General features: G+C 39.8%; 1 protein-coding gene across 4 annotated transcripts in view; it reads left to right on the forward strand.

Moving 5' to 3' along the window:
* The window catches only part of LOC126284361 (zinc finger protein 436-like), a 264,952-nt gene that overhangs the window by 100,256 nt on the left and 138,242 nt on the right, over positions 1-26,454 (forward strand). Inside the window, exon 5 of one of the 4 annotated variants that reach the window (XM_049983235.1) lies at positions 23,498-25,749. The exons of 1 other annotated variant lie outside the window; for it this stretch is intronic. In XM_049983235.1, the coding sequence (XP_049839192.1) occupies positions 23,498-24,710 (1,213 nt within the window). In that variant the 3' untranslated portion in view covers positions 24,711-25,749. Of the gene's footprint in view, positions 1-23,497; positions 25,987-26,454 lie in introns of those variants that run through there. 2 more of the 4 variants (XM_049983234.1, XM_049983233.1) reach the window with 2 other exon arrangements.

Here is a 26,454-nt window from a genome sequence, read left to right on the forward strand (position 1 = left end):
TACCCCCAGGAGTCCACAAGCTGTGCAAGAGGGGTCCGCAAGACTCTATTAGAATAAAAAATATTTTAAATATATTTCATATGATAACAGATTTTTTGTTTTGACCGCTTCCTGCATGAGCAGAGCTTTAGCAAATGCTAACTTCTGCATCTAGTGTCTCCCTACAGCCAACTGACACTAACACACTCTAATGCCAAAACTAGAATTAGATAGAGGCAAATAGTTCTGCTGTATGCCGTTAGACTGCGTGCACTGCCTATTTGCAGCTGACAATTGACAGTCACTTCACCCAAATCTCTTCAGACATCAATCAGCCATTGTTAATTTATTGCCATTGATTTCACAGAAGGTGTTTAGATATTCAATATTCTGTATTAAAACAGTGGTGTTTGTAAAGTGTTGTTTTTCGCAGAAGCTACAGTTGGCGTAGTTAAAAATGGACCGTTGGTTAAAAAGTGGTTCGTTAAAACGAGAAAGGCCTACAGATGAAGAGGAAGATAATGCATTTGATGTTCAAGCAAGTAAGTCAGTGACTCTCGATCCAAAGTTGTCAGTGTCCGTTAACCTAAATTGTCGGCGTCCTGTGGACCTTACCCTTCCAAGATCACTACTAAGATTACTGGAAAAATTAGAAAATATAACTCTGATTACTTGGAAATCGGTTTTATATTCACTGGACCTGAGCAACAGCCTAAACTTCAATGTGTAATTTGCTATGAAAGCCATTTGAATGCCTGTATTAAACCAGCAAAACTCCAGTGCCATCTAGAAACAAAGCACCCTGAGTACAAAAGTAAGTCATTAGATTTTTTCAAAAATAAATTAGGAGAGTTGAAAACATCTTTTAAGACAATTACCAAACACTTTTGTGCAAATGTAAATGAAAAGGCAACCCTTGCGTCTTACAAGGTGGCTCGGCTAGTTGCTAAATGTGGGAAAAACCACACAATTGCTGAGGAACTTATATTGCCAATAGCAATAATAATTCACAAAAGAATGTTAGGTGATGCAGCTGCTAAGGTAATAGGGACTGTCCCGCTTTCAAATAATACTGTTCAAAGACGAATTACTGATATGGCAGTTAACATCAAAGGACTTTACATGAGTGACATGTATGCTCTACAATTGGATGAAAGCACAGACATATAAAAAAAAGCTATAATGTTGGTTTTTGCACAATTCTTAGGTGAGGACCAAGTGTTTGAAGATTTTCTTTTTTCATGCGAACTACTGCATACAACAGCAGACGATATTTTTAGTGCATTAAATAATTGTCTCAATGAACACTATGTCATCTGGAAAAAATGTGTAGGCTTGTCTACGGATGGAGCAAAGTCAATGGCTGGCAAAAAAAAACAGCACTTCTAGCTCGTATCATAGCAGTAGCCCTTGAGGTGAAATGGACTCACTGTTGTATCCATCATAAAGTCTTAGTAGCCAAAAGATTGCCTGAGCCTTTGCAAAAGATACTTAATGAAGTAGTTCAAAGTATCAACTACATTAAAACTCGACATCTGTAATCCAGATTATTTTCATTGTTGTGTAAAGAGATCGGCAGTGAGCATGAGCAACTTTTTATTCATACGGAAGTAAGATGGCTTTCTCGAGGTAGGATCTTGTCAAGATGTTTTGAACATAGATACAAGGTTCGTGTCTTCCTTCTTGACACAAAGTACGCAGATTTTCTCACTAACTTCCCTTGGCTTTGCTCAGTTGTTGATGTGTTTGAACACTTGAATGTGTTGAACTTGAGTTTACAAGGAAAACATGTAGACATGTTCAAAGTTGAGGATAAAATTAGTCTTCGATCCACCTTTTACCAATGGTAAAAGTTCATGCATACAATGAGAAATTTCAGACTCTTAACAAAATGATGATAAATCTTAGGTTTCATTGGTTAGTTCTAGGATTTACCTATTATCTATTCAAATTCTAAAGGAGGCAGGGGTAAAATACAGGGAGCAAAGGGCTATTTACAATTGGTACAGAAACCAGATGGCAGTTATAAGAGTCGAGGGGTATGAAAGGGAAGCAGTGGTTGGGAAGGGAGTGAGAAAGGGCTGTAGCCTATCCCCAATGTTATTCAATCTGTATATTGAGCAAGCAATAAAGGAAACGAAAGAAAAGTTTGGAGTAGGTATTAAAATCCATGGAGAAGAAATAAAAACTTTGAGCTTCGCCGATGACATTGTAATTCTGTCAGAGAGACCAAAGGACTTGGAAGAGCAATTGAACAGAATGGACAGTGTCTTGAAAGGAGGATATAAGATGAACATCAACAAAAGCAAAACGAGGATAATGGAATGTAGTCAAATTAAGTCGGGTGATGCTGAGGGAATTAGATTAGGAAATGAGACACTTAAAGTAGTAAAGGAGATTTGCTATTTGGGGAGCAAAATAACTAATTGATGATGGTCGAAGTAGAGAGGATGTAAAATGTAGAATGGCAATGGTGAGGAAAGCATTTCTAAAGAAGAAAAATTTGTTAACATCGAGTATAGATTTAAATGTCAGGAAGTCTTTTCTGAAAGTATTTGTATGGAGTGTAGCCATGTATGGAAGTGAAACATGGACAATAAATAGTTTAGACAAGAAGAGAATAGAAGCTTTCAAAATGTGGTGCAACAGAAGAATGCTGAAGATTAGATGGGTAGATCACATAACTAATGAGGAGGTATTGAATAGAATTGGGGAGAAGAGGAGCTTGTGGCACAACTTGACTAGAAGATGGGCTCGGTTGGAGGACATGTTCTGAGACATCGAGGGATCACCAATTTAGTATTGGAGGGCAGCGTGGAGGGTAAAAATCATAGAGGGAGACCAAGAGATGAATACACTAAGCAGATTCAGAAGGATGTAGGTTGCAGTAGGTACTGGGAGATGAAGCAGCTTGCACAGGATAGAGTAGCATGGAGAGTTGCATCAAACCAGTCTCAGGACTGAAGACTACAACAACAACAACAACAACAACAACAACAACATATAGCTTCCATGCGTAAAAAAAAAGAAAGAAAGAAAAAAAGGAAAGAAAGAAAGAAAAAAAAGAAAGAAAGAAAGAAAGAAAAAAGAATATGGTATTATAAACACTTTAAATGCATTTTAAGTTGTACAATTCGATTTCTGTAGTCTTTTCTGTTACCTCTTCAGTAGCATGTCAGTCTATAGGTATTAAGCTGAAAATCTCAACGAGTAACGAGTGGTGTTAGCTCTATAATGTACATACAACCAAAATTTTGGTTTCACTTTTTCACACATTCATTTCATTACCATCGAGGTCCTACTGTGGGGGCAATGGCCAGTTTCTTAACTTTGTAAGTTAAGTAGTGCATAAACGAGGGTGACACTAAGAAATAAACAAGAGTCCATTGGTAGAATTCATCAGACAAATTATAGAGCTATTGTACCAAAGTGTCCAAGAATTAGTAGTAGTTAACAAGTCACAACAACATAATCATTAAGTGTTTCAAATAATGCAATTTATATTTACACTCTATGTTGCAGAAAAAATACTGTCTTTAAGAGATTCTTCAAAGAAAGTCAAACGCCAATATTTCATTTAATTCAGTCTTTAATGAAAGTCACCATCCTCAACAGTCAATTTTTCCAGTGGCAATGAATGTTTCTTTCTTTTTGCACAGACTCTCAGAACTTATCACCCACACATGTCACTGCATGATGTAGCATTGGACAATGAAATGATACTATTAGTTTTCAGAATATCATAAGATCAGCCATGTGTGAGAAGACTCCAGATTAAATATGTGATGTGGGACACTAGACAATGTGGAATGTAACACTGTAATAATGAGGGGGGTCAAGAATCATCATCCAACTTTTATTTCTGCAATAATTAAATCATTTTTAACATTTTTCTACAAAACTATAGTACTATTCCTTATTTGACAATGGTGTGCTACAGTTTGTTAAATTTTCACCATTGCATGAAATGTATCTAGAGTAGCAGGAGGGGTCAGTTGACCCTTAGCATAATTCCTTTTAGAATATTACTCTTTCCATTATTATAAAGGTACTTGCATTACATTTTGCTTTAGTCAACAGTCAGTGCTTCAAATAATGATATGTGGATTGTCGGAGAGGTTTGCATGTTGGATGCTCCCAAATAACATTTCAGCTGTGTTCCATGTGTTGCTATTATTTGCCTCATCAGTTAGGATTTTTTGCCTTTAGCAGGCATTTTCAGTCATGCCATGTCAGCATAGTCTAGTAGTGAATACATTTTATGTGTTCAGGAGAACTCGGGCTCTAGATCAGAAAGTCACTCATCAGGTATAGATTTTAATTAGAGAGAACTGTCAATGGATAATATGAGTGAGGAAGAGTTACTGCCAGTAGAAGTATCTCCATCTCAGTTGCCGCATGGGGTAGCCACATGGTCGGAGGCACCTAATCACTGTTTACACGGCTCCCCCCATTGGAGGTTCGAGTCCTCCCTCAGGCATGGGTGTGTGTGTTGTCCTCAATGTAAGTTAAAGTTAAGTTGAGCTGTGTGTAAGCTTAGGGACTTACCACAAATTTCCAGTTTCTTCCAGGTCTGTTTTCTTCAGTAAAATCTCAGAAGTCAGTTGTGTCAACAATGAAGATGATTGCTAGAGAGGGAATAGAATGGAATGGAAGATCCCAAACTTACTGTCACCTGGAAGAAGAGTGTTTTTAAATGTTCTGAAAGAGAGGGGAGAGGCCAGTGCATGATGTAAATAGCTGCTACAAAGTCACCAGTGCCTTCTGACTCATATTTGAATAGTCAGTGCTGTGTGTCTATTAATCATCAGGAGTTGGAGCATATGGCTAATGATAGTACCCCTTGGGCAAATGCACCCCTCAGGCAAATGGCATTAAGGTACAGGAAAGGAGACCAGTTGCGCTCAATGTGTATGCCTGGGGACCTGATTCAACATGCTGAAGAGACTATTCCAGCAAACATTGAGCAGAAAGGGTGCAACCAACTGCAGATTATGGCACTCCTTGTAACAAATGATGCCTGTCATCTGGGCTCCGATATCACACTTGGGTCATCTCAATGACTAGCAGAGAAGGTTGAGAAGACCAGCTTTGCACACTTAGTTTCAATGAAACTCACAATTTACAGCATTGTCCCCAGAATTTATCATGGCTCCTTGTTACTGAGTCAAAGGATTGAACCAGAGAAGGTTCTGTAACAAGATAGGCTGCAACTTCCTGGACTTGCGGCATAGTATTGAGAACTTTAGGGTCTTTCTAAATAGGTCAGGTGTACACTACACCTGATAGAGGCTGCCACTCACATAGCTGATTGTGTGCAGGGAGCACATAAGGTTTTTTTTAGATTAGTTGACTATCCATCATATCCAGATGATGATAGCTTTAGGAAACCCAGATGTATCAGTGTAAGATGAAAAGAAATGCCTCCTGCAGGTAAGAGTATTAAAGTCCTAGTGGTTAACTGCCAAACCATTTGCAACAAAGTGAAGGAGTTTGAAGCTCACCTGAAAAGCAGTGAAGCTCATATAATACTGGGTACAGAAAGCTGGTTGAAGCCTGAAATTGATATCAGTGAGATTTTTGGGGGAAATTTAAGGGTATATGGAAAAGATAGGCAAATGGAAAATTGAGGTGGTGTATTTCTCACAATAGTCAAGAAACTCAAATCCATGGAGATATAAATTGAAGCTGCATGTGAAATTGTTTGGGCTAGACTCAGTATCAGAGGTGGGCATAAAACAATAATTGGTCCTTCTATCACCTATCAGACTTGTCTCCTGACTTCAGAGAAAACCTCAGATCACTTGTAAGTAAGTTCCCTAGTCATACTGAAATCATCGGTGGAGACTTTAGTCATCCAACAATCAACTGGAAAAATTACAGTTTTGCTAGTGATGGGCATGACAAGACATCCTGTGAAACATTACTAAATTCCTTCTCTCTGTGAAGTACCTAGAACAAATAGTTCAGAACCCCACCCATAATGGAAATGTAGTGGATCTAAAGGCAACAAATGGACCTGACTTCTTTCAGGATGTTCACATCAAAACTGGTATCAGTGATCATGATGCAGTTGTGAAGTTACAAAGGACAACTAAAACAAGCAAAAAGATGTAAATTTTCAGTAAATTAGATAAATAATCAGTAGTGTCACATCTCACTGAAGAACTTAAACCAAGAACTTAAACCTTTCAACACATGGCAGAGGAACTTTGGCTCAAGTGTAAAACTATAGTTGACCACTGGATAGATACTCATTTGGTTGTCAAGAAAGCAATGCATGTAGCCTTCAGTGAATGCCATAGCAGAATACCATCAAATCATCTTTCACAAAATCGGAAGAAATTTTTGGTCATATGTAAAGGCTGTTAGTGTTGTCAAAGGTAGTGTCCTGTCTCCAGTGAGTGAGTCAGAAACTGAAATTGAGAGTAACAAAGGAAGGGTTAAAATGTTTGGCTCTGTTTTCAAATGTTCCTTTACTAAAGATAACCCAGGAGACTTGCCCCAATTTAATCATCTTACCACTGAAAAGATGAGTGAAATAAGTATTAATGTCAGCGATGTTAAGAAACAGCTGCAATTATTAAAATTGAACAAAGCTCTGGGTCCTGATGTAATTTCTGTCAAACCCTATACTATATTTGTGGCTGATTTAGCTCTTCTTGTAACCATAATCTATTGTAGATTCCTCAAACAAAAAAAGTGTCCATTTGTTGGAAAAAAGTGCAGGTCACATCTGTCTACAAGAAGGATAGTAGGAATGATCCACAGTATCCTTGACATCGATTTGTTGTAGAATCGTAAAACATACTCTGAGTTGAAACATAATGAGGTACCTTGAACCGAATGACCACCTCCCTGCCAACCAGCATGGATTCTGAAAACATCTCTCATGTGAAACCCAACTTGCACTTTCCTCACATCACATAGTGAAGGCTTTGTATCAAGACAGGCAGGTAGATGCAGTATTTCTTGATTTCTGAAAATCAGTTGACTCAGTACCACATCTACACTTATTATCAAAAGTACAATCATATGTGGTATCAAGCAAAATTTGTTACTGTATTGAGGACTTTTTGGTAGGGAGGATGTGACTTGGTATCTTGAATGGAGAGTCATCATCAGATGCAGAAGTAACTTTGGTAGTGCCCCAGGGAATTACGTTCGGCCCATTGCTGTTCATGTTGCATATTAATGACCTTACAGATGATATTAATAGTAACCTCAGACTTTTCACAACTGGTGCAGTTTTCTGTAATGAAGTTGTGTCTCAAAGAAGCTGCATAAATATTCAGTCAGATCTTGATAAGATTTCAAAGTGGTGTAAAAATTGCCAACTTTCTAAATGTTCAGAAATGTACAATTGTGCTCTTCACAAAATGAAAAAAACACAGTAGCCTACTCTTTGACTTTAATATCAGTCAGTCACTGTTGGAATTGGCAGACTCATACAAAGACCTGGGTGTAACCCTTTGTAGGGACATGAAATGGAATGACCACATAGGGTCAGTTGTGGATAAAACAAGTGATAAACTTTGATTTATTGGTAGAATACTGGGGAAGTGCAATCAATCTACAGAGGAGATTGCTTACAAATCACTCATATGACTGGCTCTAGACTATTGCCCAAGTGTGTTGGACCCACACCAAACAGGATTAACAGGGCTTATGGGATGGGTACAGAGAAGGGCAGCACCAATGGTCACAGGTTTATTTGATCCATGGGAGAGCATCACAGAGATACTGAAGAAACTGAACTGGCAGACTCTTGAAGATAGATGTGAACTATCCTGAGAAAGTCTGTTAACAAAGTTTTAAGAACGGGCTTTAAAATGTGAATCTAGAAATGTACAACCACCCCTTTTATATCATTGACATAGGGATCATGAGGATAAGATTAAAATAATTACAGCAGGCACAGAAGCATTCAAACAGTCATTCTTCTCACACTCCATATGTGAATGAAATGGGAAGAAACTCTAGTAACAAGTAGAATGAGATGTACCCTCTGCCAGACACTTCTCAATGGTTTGTAGTGTATTGATGTAAATATAGTTGCAGATGTGTAATAAAAAGTAACACACAATATTAAATGCTCCGAATGGAGTAAAGTGTACCATTTACACCAAGTTGCCAAAGGAACTGGAGGAAGTGATTGCTATCCTGTACACAAGAAAGACTCTTTGAGCTGAATATGTTTCTTAAGATGATCTTTGATCTCATTCATGGGGATAAAATATAAGGGATGAAATGATGAAAGATTTTCTGAACTTGTTGCATTTCTCCTCTTTGATTTCGAGTCATCTTTAGACCAATACCTCCCTGCTGAAAAATTCACACCCATTTCTGAAGTTCAGAATACATTTTCAGAATCTACTTCCACTATTACCACCCTGATGAAAATATTACAGCTGATGAGCAGGTATTTCCAAGCAAAGCAAGGTCCAATTCATCAAACAATTCTGACAAATATAGACTCGAGGTTTTGACAGCCGTAGGTGTAATAGTACAGAATTTTTCCCATGCTGTCCCATATATTGGTAAGGAGGAATGCTGACAGGGCAACCAGCTATTGAGAGAGTATTTCATTTTTGATCCATGGAGCCATTTCCAAACAAAAGAGTGAATGTGACAACAAACTGTCTCTTCACATACCTTCAGTTTGTGAAGGAACATTGACAGAAGAAACTGTTGTTAGTGGAAACAATGAACAAGATTCTCTGAAAAGTTCCTAGTTACATGAAGACTAATAGTTCTGACTTTCAGTCCATCATTATCTTGAAGAAGGCTGATGTGTACTGACATTGAACCAAAAGAAGAAGACTAAGAATGTCATTCGTGTCAGCACACTACATCCTGAACTAGCAGTGGACAAACAAGAAATGAGAATGCCTTCTGTGACGCCTTGAAATATGGTGTGGAATTCTTTGCTTAAATGATTCATAAATTTAACTTATGTTGCTTGCAGGAGATGGCACATACATATCTTTTACAACATCCTAGGCAGGGCAACACTGATCACCTACAATAAAATAACTAAAATAAAAAAATTAAAAATTTAAAAAAAAGGTTCATTGTTCAACTGTTTAATGAACTCATAAGTGGAAAACAACAATGAACAGGACAACATTAAAAAAGTTGAAGGAAGACTCAGCTGCAGGACTGGACACATAAAAAATATGACGGGTGTATGAAACTGAAATGTACAAGCATAACAAGATCAATGGGTGTTTGAAACTGAAATGTGCAAGCATAACAAGATCAATGATACCTGTGTGAAATTAAAAAAAGTGACTGTGGGAAATGTGTACAGAAGTACCAATAATCTACTCAATATGTGATTTCAGATTAGTCAAATGAGTAAATGTTTGGAACTCTAGAAATACGTCACTCTCCTTGACAGATAAATAATGTTCATGTCTCGAAAATAGTAATATAAAAGTAATAGAATTTCAAAGTATAGTTGTGGCTGAAATGTATCTCATGTACATGAACAGCAGATATATAGATCATACTTTAGCTCTGTTTTTGATTTTTTTATAAAAATCTCATTGGGGACAAATGACCTCACTGTTCCATGGGTATCACATTTTTCACTGTCCTAGCTTTAGGCTTAAATTTATATCATGACTCAGAAATACTGTGGACAGCTTGTTATTTTAGCTGAATGGTGTCATTGTACTTCTCACTGCCAAAGGTTCAGAGTTCAAACTCCACCAATACCATTACATGTAACACTGTAAGGTTTTTCATTCTAAGTTTATCTAGCACCACATGTGAAATAATGTTGTCATTGAACATTAGTCACCACTATTTAAGTTTAGTTTAATTTAGTTATGTCATGTTCTGTAAATCATTTTCATGATTATTTTATCAATAGTGTGTTCCACTGATCATGACCGGGCCAAATATCTCACAAAATAAGCGCCAAACGAAAAAACTACAAAGAACGAAACTTGTCTAGCTTGAAGGGGGAAACTAGATGCCACTATGATTGGCCCGCTAGAAGGCACTGCCATAGGTCAAACAGATGTCAACTGCGTTTTTTAAAATAGGAACTCCCATTTTTATTACATATTCGTGTAGTACATTGCATGTCACCTGAAAATGGCAGAAACATTACCGGCACACACTTGGGAGTGGGTTGACTGCAGCTCTCACGCTGACAGTGAGGTGCAGAAATGGCATGTTGCAGCAAAACAGATCAACAAATTCGACAGACTCTCTGGAGCTCAGTTGACCCAGAAGGTGACAAATAACACCAGAACTATTTTAAATTTGACATATAAGGTGCTAGGTGCAGCTGCAACATCTGTCCTCGCAAAAGGGTTGAACTTTGAACCTGTACCAAGGACCATACCGAAACGGGACATCATTATCAGTGTAGAGGAAGCAATCCGAGGCCTACCCAAGGAGGAAGCTGAGCAAATCCGAAGGGAGACCTGCAGGATCATCTACAAGTCACGACTCCCGAAAGCCAACATTACTGCGCCAGAGCGAGAGGCTATCCGCGCACTGAGGGATGTTGCTGACATCATGGTCCTCCCAGCAGACAAGAGAAATGCGATGGTGCTGATTCGCACAGTCAACTACCAACAGAAAATCTGCTCTCTGCTGCAAGGCCCAGCCTACAGGAAACTCAACGAGGACCCTACATCGACAATGACCAGGAAAACCGTGGCGCTGCTGGAGGACTCAGATCTACCACAGGCAGTGCAGAAACGGCTGTATCCCAGAGCGCCAACGACACCGTGCCGTTATGGATTGCCCGAGATTCACAAAGATGGGGTGCCTCTACGGCCGATTCTGGACACTATCAACTCGCACAGTTATGGACTGGCCAAATACCTGGCTGCACTATTAAAACCACTGGTGGGACACTGCAGCCATCACGTGAAAAACTTCACAGATTTCGTAAGAATACTGAAGGACATCCGAATACAGAGAGATGACCTATTTGTGAGCTTCAACGTCACCTCCTTGTTCATGAAAGTACCTATACAAGACACCTTGGCACTCCTTAATCAGCACTTCAAGCCTGAAACAGTGAAGCTCTTTGAGTATGTACTTATGACCACCTACTTCAAGTGCAATGGAGAGCATTATGAACAAGTGGATGCAGTGGCCATCGGATCTCCCCTTGCTCCAGGGATCGCAAATCTTTATATGGAACACTTTGAGGAGGTGGCATTACAAACTGCTCACCATAAGCCCAGGCACTACATCCACTATGTGGACGACACTTTCGTGATTTGGCAGCATGGCAGGCAGGCACTGGAGGAGTTTATGGACCACCTAAACGGCATACATGAGAATATCACCTTCGCGATGGAAGGAGAAGAGAATGGCTGTATTCCATTCCTGCACATGCTGATCAGGAAGAAAGCAGATGGCACGCTGGGCTATTCAGTATATAGAAAGAAGACGCACACAGACCTGTACCTCCATGCAACCAGCTGCAACCATCCAGTTCAACGTCAGTCAGTACTGACCACCTTGGTACATAGAGAGCGTGTCATTTGTGACAAAGAAAGCCTCTCAGACGAATTACACCACCTAAGAGAGGTATTTCGGAAATACAGCAAAACACAGATTGGTAGGGACTTCAAGAGGAGACAGGCTGACAAATTTCAGGAAGATGAAGAGGAAGTTAACAAGAGACTCGCCTTTCTTCCATATTTGGGGCCCATATCAGCCAAAATCAGGAGGCTACTGAGAAAATCAAACATAAATACCATCTTCCGACCACCGCCGAAGACGAAAGAGCTGATGGGTTCAGCTAAAGACCCACTCAGACTCAACACACCTGGTATATACAGCATTGCCTGCGAATGTGGTCTACAGTACATTGGACAAATGCAGCGCTGCATCTCGAAAAGGTGCAAGGAACACACCAGGCATGTCCAGCTTGGACAGATAGAGAAATCTGCTTTAGCTGAACATAGCATCAAAGAAAACCACACCTTTGATTTCAAGAACACCAGGGTGCTGTGCCAAGCCGGGAGCTATTGGGAAATTGTCATTAAAGAATCAGTAGAAATACGGGTCTATGAGAATCTTGTGAACAGGGATGAAGGTTATCAACTGAGTGCAGCCTGGAATCTAGCATTAGCTGCAATATGCCAGGAACGCACCAAGAACCGTCCAGCTCACGAGACACGACTGGAATGCTCTGACTGAGACACAAACGGCGCACCCGCTTCCCCCTCCACCCCGTCCTCCGGCTCCTCTGGACCTAGCCTCCCGCGAACAGTGGTGGGGGGCACACCGCAGGTATAAAGGGACCAGGATCCGCAAAGTCTTGGCACTTCTCCAGAAGATGACGAGTATGTCACTCGTCGAAACATCGCAGTTTGAAGACACCACCACCCAGCTGGAACCCGAGAACACTTCACCAACAAACAAATTATATTTACAACATGTTATGTACATGTCACTGAGTAGAAAGATGAGTCTGAAATCTGTATGTAGTAACATGATAAATTGTGTAATTAACTATTGATGTATAAATAAACACTTGTACTGATGTTGAACCATGCAACAAGTGGTTTTCGCCACTTTCAAAACTGTCACGCTATAAGCCAAATTACTGCCGTCCAAGCTATAGGCACAGGTGGTGGTAATTGAATACATGTGGTAATGCAACATCTCAATTATTAACAGCAATATATATGCACCAAAAAACTCATAATATTCACACTCGAAATGCTCATGAGGGCGATCGCGCAGCAGTGGTGGATGGCTCAACCCTCTGGTCCCCGTGATGAAACAAGCAGTGCAGCAGTCTCTTAGTTGCAGAAGGACAGTGGTCATGTGATTTGCCAAGCATGTGAATTGTCTGCTGACTCATGGATACCGTTTAATTTGCTGGCACGAGAAACATAGCAAACAGGTGATGGCTGTCTGGTTTGCATGTGTGGTGGTTGGTAGAGTGCATTGTGCTCGATCCGCGTGGACCATGGCTCAAGAGATTAAAGAATGGCATAGAACTCCGTGCAGTATCAGCTGCTTGCTCTGACTACCATCTCTCTTTGTGGTCTGTACACCCTTGGACACTGCGTTGTTGCCGAGCTTTGGTCTAACAGTACTTCTGCATAGGGGAGTGGGGCTCGTTAGCTGCAAGAATGGAAAATGTTCTACAGCTAGCATACCTGTATGTCTGTGCCTCACATGCTTGTGGTGATTTCTGCATGAGCGCAATTGTGGCTGTGTGATTCAACGTTGTCACAATGTCACAATGGCTGCAGTGCGTGACATCACATGGAGCTGATCTGGCGTGGGGGCAGGGGGGAGGGGGGGGGTGCGTGGTCTGGTTTGTGTGGTGTGACGTTATTATGATGCAGCATGGGCATTTGAAGTGAACACAGCAGCCGGCATGCGTGACATAGTCCGCTGGCTGGAGTGCAGTCCAGGCAGCTGTCTGGGTGGAACGGTTGGGGTGCTCATGGCTGCTTGGTGACAGCTGGCAGCTTGTGTGTGTCACCGGCAGGTGCGGGGATGGGCTCTGCATGGCTGGTTGCATTGTCCATTGCCAAGCCCACCTCCAGGTTGAAGAAATGCGCAGCAGTTGGTTCTGACTAGATTATGCCAATTTGACTCTGTCACTGGAGACTTTGGTCATCCTGCTTTGTACTTGACCTCCAGTGCCTTCGCACTATGAGTCATCAAGTGGCGCAGTGCCAAGTAGGATGGCCAAAGTGGTAGCTGTAACACATCTGTGTGCAACACTGTAGATCTGTATGGAATGAAAGCTCTGCCTGTGCTTTGCCGCGTCAGTGGGTGTGGTCAGAGTCCAGCCATGTGACTGTGACTGTGCAGGCATGCTGCTTGTGGTGGAGCCAAGGTATCATGTGGCAGCGGTAATCCCTCCATGAATTCTTTGGAGATGGAGAGTGACTGGCCATAAATGTGGCGTGCTGGTGAGGGGCTGATATTTTCCTTCAGGGTCACTCACAGGCCAAGGAGTATGAGCCAGGAGCGCCTCCATCCAGGAGGTATCATGTCACATCAGGGCCGCCTTCAGCATCTGATGGAGGTGGTTGGTAGATTGCCATGCAATTCAGCCACACACCACATAGATGGGTGACATTTTTGAACACAGTTGAACTGGCAGCTGTTGTCTGTAGTCACGTGGCAAGGGCAGCCAAAGTGCACCTCTCAGGTGCCAACAAAGGCAGTAGTGACCATCTCAGCGGCAATGTCTGCTATCGACATCACCTGCAGCAAGCAGGTAAACTGGTCTGCCACTGTAAGGAGGTAGCGTCTGCCTTGGGAAAGAGTAAATGGGCTTGGTGCACTGGCATGCCATGCATGTGCATGTCCACTGACAGAAGTTTTTCGAAGTCTAAGCTAGACAAAACATGGCGCCACAAGCAACACCATGGTGTTTGCACTTGGATTTGATAACATGGGGACACAGTTTTGAACACTGCACGAGACCCTCTGGAAAGAACGGATGATATGTGCCTGTCATAATGTTGTATCAGACCTTCTGGGACAAATTCTAGATGTAGGCCACTGGAGATGTGTTAGAAGCTGTCCAGTTCACCATCGCCCTCCAGTTCTTGTGTGGCATCTTCAAAGTTCAGTGAGATGGAGATGACTGCACAGTCACTGCACAAGCTATCTGCAACAATATTGTCCATCAATGAGATGTGCAGATGCCCACTGTGATCTGCAACACATACTCCAACTGCTGTAGTTGGCATGGTGAATGGTTGGTGTTGTTTATCCACAAAGTGTCTGTTATAGGTTTATGTTCAGTGAAGGTAATGAAGTGGTGGGCTTATACCGACAAGCAGAAGTGTTTCATCACCTGATACACAGCCAGCAGCTCATGGTTGCATGCGCTCCAAGGGTATTGATGATGTTGATAACTTTCACAAGAAGAAGCCAAGTGGCTGCCAGCTGCTGTCAATGTGTTGTTGAGACAGTGAGCTACATCAGACTGGCTGGTATTCACAATGACGGCCAAGTCCACATCATGTATTGGATGGGCGAGCAGTACAGCTTCAGTAAGGCACCATTTAGATATTTAGATAAAGCTGTGCTCTATTCATCAGTCCAGGTTACAGGACCCCTTCCTTTTGCAGTGGGGCTGCATTGTGCTGCAGTCAGAGCTATGAGCACTGCAACAGAATTACTCAGATTGTGCGGGTAGAACTTAATCACCCCGAGGTAATGATGTAGGCCTTTTTGTGGCATGTTCACAATTGCCTGTACTTTGTCTGGCAAAGGTGTAGATCCAATAGGTGTGTTTAAAATGTCTGCAAAATTCAGTTATTGCAGGTTGATTACAATGCCAGCCTCTATGAGGTGCTGGAAAACAGTTGTTACATGGTTGTGGTGTAGCTTGGGTGTCCTGTGGAACACAAGGATGTCATCATGGTACACAAAGTAGCATGGTTAACCTATCAAGATGCCATCCAAGAAGTGCCAAATCTGAGCAGCTTTCTTAAGGCTAAACATCATAAACATGCACTCGTAGAACCCGAGGGGAATGGTAATAACGGTTTTTCCTACACCGCCAGGTGCGATACGATCTGTGTGTACATCTTTGCATGGTCAATTTTGCTATAAACAGTCACACCTGCTGGGACATGGCTAAAGTGTAGCAGATGCAGCACCAGAAATCTGTCTGCCACTGTCCTGGAATTTAGCATGCAGAAGTCCCCATGTGTCTGCCACAAAGTATCCTTTTTAGGCATCAAATGCGAGGCAGAAGACCACAGACTGCTCAACGGTCAGACGATGCCTTGTCACAACATTGCCTCAACTTGGCCTTTGGTATCGCAATCCTGTTGGGTGCAAGGTGATCTAGGCAGCACAAAATGGGAGGCCTCACTGGGACATGATAATATGGCTGAGATAATTCCAGAAATTTATTTAGAACAGCCTGTGAACAGTCTGGAGCTAGCCTGGGATTTAATGGTGAAGAAGACAGCCTGCTGTCACTGCCCAATTATCTTCAGACTTGTTGTCACGTTGATCAACTTGGCACTTGCAGTATCTGCCGGTGTCCACTTGTAGTGTCTGTGGAAATTTGCACCCAGATTGGTTTGTTGATGTCAGCCATGGTGAACCTCCACATGAATGTGTGACACAGTCCAAGACCCAATGTTGGGTGTTATATGTTTTTGTGGTGAATTGCTTGCCACTATGAGACACAGTGTTTTGGCCTTCTTGTGATCTCTTAGTGTGGTTCTAGGAAAAATTGATTAATCTGATTGAGTGTCTACATGCCCCCACCTTGTTCTGCTACAGACAGACACTTCAATATAGTACTGCAGCTGGGTGCATCTATATTGATTTCAGCTGGTGTTTAGGTGTGAGCAAGAGGTGCAGTACTTGGTTGCTACATTTCTGAAATGGGCATGATACCAGCAGACAGTGCTGGGAGCCTGCTCTGACATCAGTGGGCACTGTGAGAGTGGCTGCTGCTGCATTGCCAGCTGTGTAAGCCATGCCACCTGATGCCTGGTCTCCTGCTGCTGCGATGTTGCTGCGCTCTGCCAACCAGTTGTCTAACATTTTGATGACAAGAATGTGGGAAGTGTATGTGCCAACTTCCCACTTCTTTTATACAAGTTGACTGACTTGGTGTACACAGCCAGCTTCTGGAATTTCTATAAACTTCTTCTCTGAAGAATGGTGCTAGTTACAGGAACCTTAAAGACTCTTTCTCTACTTCCAAAGTAATTAGATACTTGAAGAATACTTATCGGTATATTTGAGCTTCATAAAGAACAAAATTCACACTTCTCACATAAACATTAAGACTTCTTGTAAATCACTCATATTATCTCACATTAGAAACAGATTTAGGTACATTTAGCAAAGAGTTGGCTTAACCACCATAACTCTATTACAAACAAATCATAAAATACGTCTTGCCTCCAGCAGGCCCAAGATAAGAGTTTTTTTTTTTTTAGACTTCAGAATCTCAATTGTTCTTGTTATTTATAACAATGGTCACTGATACAATTAGCACAGAAGAACCTAGGAGTTCCACAGTTCTTCCGTATACTTTCACTAGAACTTCCATCGATCACCCGACAAGTACTTGTCAGCGCCGTTTGTTCGCCACGTCTACCTTCCACGCATGACTGATTTCACACCTGCACACACAAACATGTGATGCGCAATAGATGGGGTTCTAGCATCCCACTCTCACATCTAAAATATTGTGTGTTTGAGATGGTAGAGGGCCAAGTGGTTCTAGAATTTACACAGAAATTCTCAAAACACTACATATTCCCCTCCTCAGATTGAACACATGATATTTTTTACATAATCATTATGTAAATAACATCAGCCATAACAACATTACATATCATAACCATATACTTTTCTTCTACATGTTTATATACATATTTTTTTCAACTGCAATTCTTTGGACTCTGTTAAACAGGCTTCTACTTACAGTCTTTTCTACTGTTTTCTTGCTCTACTTTGTTTAAACATGAGCATTTGTGCAAGGTTTTACTCAATTTTTCTAATATTTAGGAATTATTAGGACTCCCTTTCTCCACTTTATCCAATTGTAAGCTCCAGATATTTGTGACACATGAGTAATCTACTTTCTGTTCTCATTGATTGTACTACCTTTCCTTAGTATGTACTATTTTTATTATTCTTCATAGTTTGGAGGCACTCCCGGCAAAATGAAAGTGTTATCTAGACACTCTTAAACTTCCATGAAATGTATTAATGCTCATTGTGCATAGAATTCAAACTTTCCAGAATAATCCCTACCAGATTTTATACTTTGCTTGTGGTTGACCTTATGAGAGCACTTCCTCTTTCCATTCTGGTAGGTACACCCCTTTATAAACCATTCCTATTTTTTAGGCCACAGGTTGTCCTATCTCCATGTAGGTATGCCTCTCCTTTATATTTAGTAAATGCAGGATATGTCTTCCTTAATCTTTCTGAGTAGGGTCCACGGTCCATTACCCTAGTATACGTTTCTATGTATACTATAATCAAGTAATTTTGGTAAAGCTACAAATCTACTCTACACTTCACATTCACGTTTTAATTTAATGCATAGAGTCCTCCTCTACTTCTCAACTTGCATACTCTTAGTAGATACTATGTCTACCTATAATTCAAGTCCTACTATTCATCAAATTTCAGAATATTTATTATACTGACTTTTCTTAAATGACTATCACAATCAATTCCATTCTTGTTTGCATTCTTTTTCTTTTCCTCATGCCTCCTCCTTATGTATACTTGATGTAGAATGTTACTAGGTTTTATATACTTATGTATATGTATGATAGTTTTATATATATTTGTATGTGCATATTTTCTTATGTACACGCATTCTTTCCCCTACAACACCTGGCGGTTCTCACATCACAGTAGGTTTCTAGTCTGTAATTTCAATGTTTGTGTGTAAGGGTATTCTTGTGTGTATGCGGATGTGTCTTCATGTAGTCTGATTCTTCAGCCTTCTTATCTAAATTTAAGATGTAGGTTGTTCTAAACCAGGGAAACAAGAAAGGTCTTCAGCGATAGAAGTTTGTGAATATGGAAAGAGGGAAAAAATAGATAGGTTCCCATATGAGAAGTAAGAAAGGAAAAAATAGATATGATTGCTGAGATCTGAGAAGAGAAAGAAAATAGCCCCAAAGACAGGAAATCCTTCCCCAGGAACCCTACCCCTCAGGTACTTGAGTGAGACACCGGAGGAGGTTTGGTGTTAAATCATCTCCTACAGAATGGACATTCCCACCTTTACCCTTGAGGTGTCCGAAGGAAATCTTAGCAACCCTATGGAAACATCAAATGGTGAAGAATCAGGCACACTTATTTGTGAGGGTTGTCTGAAAGGTGTGATGTGTGTTTTGTGTTAGCCATGGTTTATTTGCCCTTGAAAACCATGCTTTTATCACAACACCCATCACTTTCAAACTTAATACAAACCTTCCCATTTATATCACATCTCACAAAAGGTATAAAATATTCTATACAAAATAGAAAATCTATAGTCTATGGTATATTAGTTGTTCAGCTAGTCACACAATATTATATTTTGTAAAACACATAATATTCCATTCAGTTCAATTGATCTAAATATCACTTTTTACCTGTGATTCTGTAGGATTGTTTTTTTATTTGACTGTAATATCCATTTTTCTAAGATATAAGATTACAGGATAGTTTAATGATGACAGAGTAGTTTAAGATTTTAAAGGAATTCGATGCAGCGAAACTATTTTGGAAGAAACACCAAAAACAACTCAGGATCCGATGGTCGTCATTCTGCCCATTACCACAGAATGTTAACATCCTTGGGAGATATATGACTCCACCCGGGTCCCATGGATCTGATATTAACTTTTCTTGTGCACTTGCATGCCAATACTTCTCTTTAAATGTCTTTTGGAAATCTCCCCAAGAGGAAAAGGTCTCAATATTTATGGTTCCCCATTCTGAGGCTTCTCCTAGAAGGTAACCCACAGCAAATTCGATCTTTTTAGAATCTTACCAATTTCAATTTGTCCATTTTATTTGGACTGTTGAGCTCCGTGGCCGTGGATAATGATATTTCACTGAAAAAATACGGCAACCAGCCACTTTTTTAATGCGTTTTTTATTTACGCCAATATACATTTCGGGTTTTTACCCATCTTCAGCTGGCAAATTACATGGATCTTCAGTTACTACAGTAGTACAATCTCGACAGCAGTTTGGATGCTGCAGCAGGCCTGTGCAAAAGCAACAACTCCAATCATTTACGTCAATTTCGCAAAGCCTGGTTAAACCTTTTCAAAAAAATGTGTTGGATGTACCTCTCTGTCGGGCTTAAATTTAGGAAATTGTCTCAATAAACCCAAATGAGCTCCCAATTGCAAATCAGTAACTGCTTCACTGGTTAACACCACGTTAGGTGAAGTTACTCATTTTTCTACTTGTTCCTGAATAAGTTTGAATTCTCTCCAGAGTTCATCTATGCCCTTCCTGGTATCAGTAAGTTTAGAAGAAGCCATAGGCGACAGGTTCCCAAATGTTATTCTCGTGGTAACTTTTCTTTCTATAATTTCTTCAACTCGTTCTTCCAAACTACTTACATTTACAATATAATAGTTTGCGATTTTCTCTTTAAAGCTTTTTTCTACATTATCCACTCGTGTACTTACACCTGTTATTTATGATTGAATGACAGGCATTAATTCACTCTGCTTATCTACTCTCTCTTTTAAAGTACTCAGTCCCTGCAGTACACCATTCAATTAAACATTTCACACATTTTCGGAAGATCCTAATTTTTCATTGATTTCTGATTCTACATTATTGCATCTGTCCTCAATCTAAGTTTTTTTTTATAACTCCTGGAATTCTCATTCTGTTTTCTACCATGGTCAGTGAACATTTGATTTACATGAATGTGCAAGGAACTAGTCAGTTCATTCTTTTAAATCTATCCTAAAATTCTCTACTTTAGTATTTAAAGTGTTGAACTCAGTCTTCAAATCTCCCATGCCTTCACACAGATTACTAAATTCTTTAGTTTGTGGATTTACCTTGGCACTTAACAATCCTAAAGTTTCATACTGAACACCCAATTTAGCATTTAAAGTTCCATCTGAGCATCTAATTTAGCATTTAACTGCAGACTCTGAGCATTTAAGGCTTCATTTAATTGATTTTTGATAATATTTACCTACTCAGACCAATCTGGCCCTTCTTTACTAATTTTCATTGCCATGACTGGTTCTGAAGTTTCCTCAACTTGCTGTTCGTTATCCATATTTTTACAAGCTTTAGACCTTGTGACCATTTAAAAATTAACTTTAAGTGTAATAACTACACTAATAAAGTTCACTCAATAATTTGTATCACTTCTTGCTAAGGTACTAAAGTTTTGTTTCGCACTCACTTAGCATAGACTTTTGGCAGTGTAGGTGAGTGGATGTGACGGCAGGTCAGCACTGGTGTACAGCAGCTGGTGCCAGCGACATCGGATGTAGGCTGGTTTACATGTCTGCATCCTTATGATGCGTGTGTGAGAGCTGTATACTCCCTGCACCAGATCGTCTTGGTCATATCTTTCTAGGTGTATCTCTTCTTAGTCTAATGTGTCAAGATCTTCTATCCAGTTTTTAACATTGTGACTTTCTTAAGTCTTCTCCTTTTTTACATTCATAAATTTTATCCATCTGATACTTTGGGCTTAATTAAATTTCTTGGAATGATTCTTTTGTCTCATTATGCTCAGTTGCTATGGCAAGACATGATATCTTCTTATCTCGTTTTTGTCTCAAAATTCCTGTCTTCTTCTGTCCTTTCACACCAGTCGCCACATTCTAACATCTTGAGGACAAGAATTTGGAAAGTGTATGTGCAGACTTCCCCCTTTTCTTATACAAGTTGACTTACTTGGTGTACACAGCGACTTATTTGGTGTACACAGCCTATATTCTTCTCTGGTTATCCGGCTTCTGGAATCTCTATAAGCTTCTTCTCTGAAGAATGATGCTAGTTACTGGAACCTTAAAGACTCTCTCTCTATTTGTGAAATAATTAGGTACTCGAAGAATACTTTTCAACAACTATTGGTATATTTGAGCTTCATAAAGAACAAAATTCACATTTATCACATAAACATTAGTCTTCTTGTAAGTCACTCATATTATCTCACATTAGAAACAGATTTAAGTACATTTAGCAAAGAGTTGACTTAACTACCATAACTCTGTAATAGGTTCTTCAACCTGTAGTAGTGCTATAACTGTATGATGAAAAGAATAGATGCTACTCACCATATAGTGGAGATGCTGAGTTCCAGACAGGCCCAACAAAAAGACTGCTAAACAAGTAAGATTTTGGCTAAGAGGCCTTCTGTATTAGAAAACACACACATTCACGCAAATGCAACTCGCACACGTGTGATCACTGTCTCTGGCTGCCCGAAACCAGATTTTGCCTTGCATACATACTTATCATAATTATTTACAGTAAGGTGCAATCTAGTGTTTCCTTAGATTGTTGTTATTTTGAAGTAGATTGTTTTTCTTTTAAAATCCAATGACACATCAGCTACCAAAGAACTTGGGTGTGAATTTCAGGACCATAGTATATGATTGAATTGAATAGCTTTTGTGATCCATTTGTTTGTATCAAGTGGCACCTAGATTGCAGCAGATGTCAGTACTTTCTCAGAATTAGACTTGACTTGTATGTTCCAGGCATCCAGAATTATTTTACATTTGTTGTACTCCTGGTTGACTTTAAGTTACCTTTTAATAAAGTCTGAAATAAACTTAAAATTTGTATGACAATACACACTGATGCTTGTAATGGTGGTACAATTTACACAATGTTTTGATTTTCTATGACACTCTTGTCAGTGTCTGGATACCAAATAATCCATCATCTATGATAGAGATGTATATGTGAAGTTGATCGTTGCCCACATCCTGAAGTACATTTCCATCCTAAATAGTCATCCAAATGGCTCAAAATTGGAGACATTGATAGCCAAGCAATTACTGTGATGAAACAAGGAAAAGGAGGTGGAGAGATATTGACAATGCAAGTTGTGGCCTTAGCAAATATGAAATGTTACTGGATGAGATTGTACGCTGCTGTTTATAAGAAGGACACAATAATAAATATATTTAATTCTTGTTATCTGTAAACACATGCTAAGTGCAGCTTGCATGCATTTTCAAGAAATAACAAGAGTATTAGGAAAATAATAGATTGCTACTCACAATAAACATGACCCACAGAGTTGCAGATAGAAAAGTCTATTAGACATAGTCTCCACCCAACAGTTTACATACTCTCATTCTATCACCTCTGTCCTTTTCGCATTCCCTCACCCTCTTAGGGTGGCACCCTCTACCAATGTACCTGCATGTTCTTATCTCTTCCCTGATCCTCTCCTGTTCTGCTTCCCTTTCCCCCCACCACCGCACCCCACCTCCTGGCTCTGTGCTTGGGAGTCTCTAGTCCCTGCACTCCCTGGTAGGCAGGGCTTTCTCTCCCTCCACCTGTAACCTGTTATCTCTTCCCTTTCCTGCCCCACTCCTGCCTGTGTAAGCGCTCATATGTACATGAGGTGGGTCTCATTGTGTGAATTTGTGTTTGTTTTCTTTGCTGAAGAAGGCTTTGTCTAAAAGCTATTAATATGTAACAGTCTTTTCATTGTGCTGGTCAGAAACTCAACATGTCATCTTTGCTGTGAGTAGCAATCTATCCTTTTTCTGATAGTGTTGTTAATCCAACCTAGAGCTTCCATGATTTCATTTTTCATGAAATAATTCTCTTATTGAATGCTAAGGAGGTACCAAGCTACTTTCTGTCATATGGGCCTGCCACAGCAGATATTGTGTGTGTGTGTGTGTGTGTGTATTTTTGGTGACGGTGGGGGGGGGGGGGGGAGAGGGGGGGGTCTTGCATGCATGTTTCTTGTCCTCTACAGTTAGTTCACTTAACTTTTAAGAAATATATACAGTTTAAAATTTTGTACTGTTTTTCATTGTTATCCTTAATTTTATAGGGTACTGCAGAGAGCTTCTGGAAAGTGTATTGATAAATCAAGGGAAGGTCTTACAAATTCAAGTGGCGTTATCAGTGTTGACAGTTTGCAACCATCAGCCTACATCTGCAAACGCTGTGGCGAGATATTTCCTGATGCAATAAGCTTGAGAAAGCATTCTTTGAATGATAAAAGGAGACCATTTCTGTCAGCCGGAGTGGAGACATTCAAAAGCATAGCATTGGAGTGGTGGTTTTGTGAAATATGTCAAAAAAGATTCAAATCAAAAGAATTCCTTACAGTACACCTGTCAGAACATGCTACAGAAATTGAGACAACTGCCTCATCTGTGAGTGAAGATGCTGAGGCTGAAGAACGCAAATGTCAGCAGGTAAAACCACGCCCATACAAGTGTGAAGTGTGTGGAAAATCTTTCACTGAATCATTCAGATTGGCAAGACATGCAAATTCACACTCGGGTGTGCATCCATATAAATGCAATGTGTGTGGTAAATCTTTCAGACAGTTATGCCATATGAAGCGACATGAACTTATACACACTGGGGAACTACCATATAGTTGTGATGTCTGCGGCAAATCATACAATAGATCTGACCGACTTGAGAGTCACAAACGCACACACACAGGGGAAGTGCCTTACTGCTGTGAATTCTGTGGTAAAGGTTTTAAAGACCCTTGCAATCTCAAGAGGCACAAACGTCAGCACACTGGAGAAAGACCATACAGTTGTGATATCTGTGGAAGAACTTTCACTGTGTCTATTCGTATGAAGGAACACAGGAAAATTCATGAAAAAAAGAAAGTGTATACTTGTGATGACTGTGGTGGAACTTTTACAGAATCTCGTGCTTTAACTGTGGTGAGACGTGATGGAGAGAGAAAACGAAGTTGTGAAGTTTGTCGTAAACGGAGTGGTAAATTTAGGAGACGTAGGCGAACAGGAATGATAGGACCATTACCAACATTTGACTGTGAAAATTGTGGTAAATCTTTTGATAGGTTAAGTGGGTTGGAAAGACATAAACGAATGCATACAGGAGAACGTCCCTTTGGTTGTGAACATTGTGGCAGGGCTTTTACTCAGGCTAGAGGTTTGAAGAGTCACATATGTACTGATACAGAAGGGCCTCCATACATCTGTCAAATTTGTGGTAAAAGTTTTGACATATCCAGCAGTCTTAAGAAACACAACGCAAAGAAACACAAAATGTAGTATGTTTTTGATACTTGTTCTAAGTTGTGAATTTTTAAGCAGTAGTACAAATAGTGGTGAATCTATGTTATTGTGAAATCAGCTTGTGATATGACTCTGATTCTGCCGCCATATCCATCTTGTGGTCTCCATACTGACAGTTGGAGGAATTCTGTAAGCGTCAGAAACTGAAAGAGCCCACCAATAAAAAGATTGGTGCTCTACATTTGTGTTAACATGCAATATTGTTCTTAGCTGTAAAAAGAAGTTGGTGGTATACAGTCCACAGGGATTGTGTTGCTTCAGTCTATTATGGTGGACCAGGAGAGGTGCTTGCATTAACTTCTACATTTTTGGGTCTTCAGATAATAATAAAGTAAAACCTGTAATTGATCAAAATGATAGCTAACATTATAAACATGTCTTAAAACAAAGTGTTTTAATAAAGTGTATGTTATGGAAAATTATGCTGCAACTGGTTCAACATATTTGGAGATAAATTCTCACACTTTACACCAAAGTGCTGTCAGATTTTTAAAAGAGGTTTCACTTTTGGTACTCTGTTTTAAGATTTGTCAGTTGTATAAACAGAAGGATGATTTGATTTGATTTATTTTACTTTATTAATCCGTGAAACAATTTACATTGTATGGATTTCGTCATTGAATAATAGACAATTTAACAGTTTAATTTGTTTCTTACACAATAGTTGACAGTGAAATTTTCTTATAATCTAATTTACATTTTTCAGGCTTCCTTTTTTAATTCAAGTACTCCATTACTGTATAGTAACTTTCATTTTGTGAAAAATTTTTTAGTTTTTCTGTGAAGGAGGAGATTGTCTCTATGTCTTTTATGTTTTGTGGTAATTTATTATATAATTTGATGACATTGGACAGTAGACTCTGTTGCATTTTATCTTTATTTTTTTCTATCTAGATGTAAATTATTGCAGTTCCTAGTTTTGTAACCATGTACAGAACCATTGTTAACATAGTATCCAATATTTTTTTAATGTATATAACATTCTGAAAAATATATTCACATGGGACAATTAAGATTTCCAGCATTTTAAAAAGTTCAAGGCAGTGAGCCGTGTTGCCACTCTTGGTCATTACACATACTGCTCTTTTCTGCAAACTGAATATAGCTTTGAAATTTTTCCTGTTCACTGCCTAGAATATTATCCCATAACTAATAACAGATTGGATATACATCTACATTTACATCCGTACCCCTGACAGTGTGTGGTGGAGGGTACTTTGAGTACCTCTGTCGGTTCTCCTTTCTGTTTCAGTCTCGTATTGTTCGTGGAAAGAAAGATTGTCGGTATGCCTCTGTGCGGGCTCTAATCTCTCTGATTTTATCCTCATTGTCTCTTCGCAAGATTTACATAGGAGGTAGCAGTATACTGCTTGACTCCTCGGTGAAGATATGTTCTCAAAACTTAAAACAAAATCCCATACTGAGCTACTGAGCATCTCTCCTGCAGAGTCTTTGACTGGAGTTTATCTATCATCTCTGTAATGCTTTCGCATTTACTAAATGGTCCTGTAACGAAGCGCGCTGCTCTCCATTGGATCTTCTCTATTTCTTCTATCAACCCTATCTTGTACGGATCCCACACTGGTGATCAATATTCAAGCAGTGGGCCAACAAGTGTATTGTAACCTACTTCCTTTGTTTGTGGATTGCATTTCCTTTGGATTCATCCAGTGAATCTCAGTCTGGCTTCTGCTTTACCGACGATCAACTTTATATGATC

This window comes from Schistocerca gregaria, chromosome 8 (genome assembly GCF_023897955.1).
Source record: "Schistocerca gregaria isolate iqSchGreg1 chromosome 8, iqSchGreg1.2, whole genome shotgun sequence".
Lineage (NCBI taxonomy): Eukaryota > Metazoa > Arthropoda > Insecta > Orthoptera > Acrididae > Schistocerca > Schistocerca gregaria.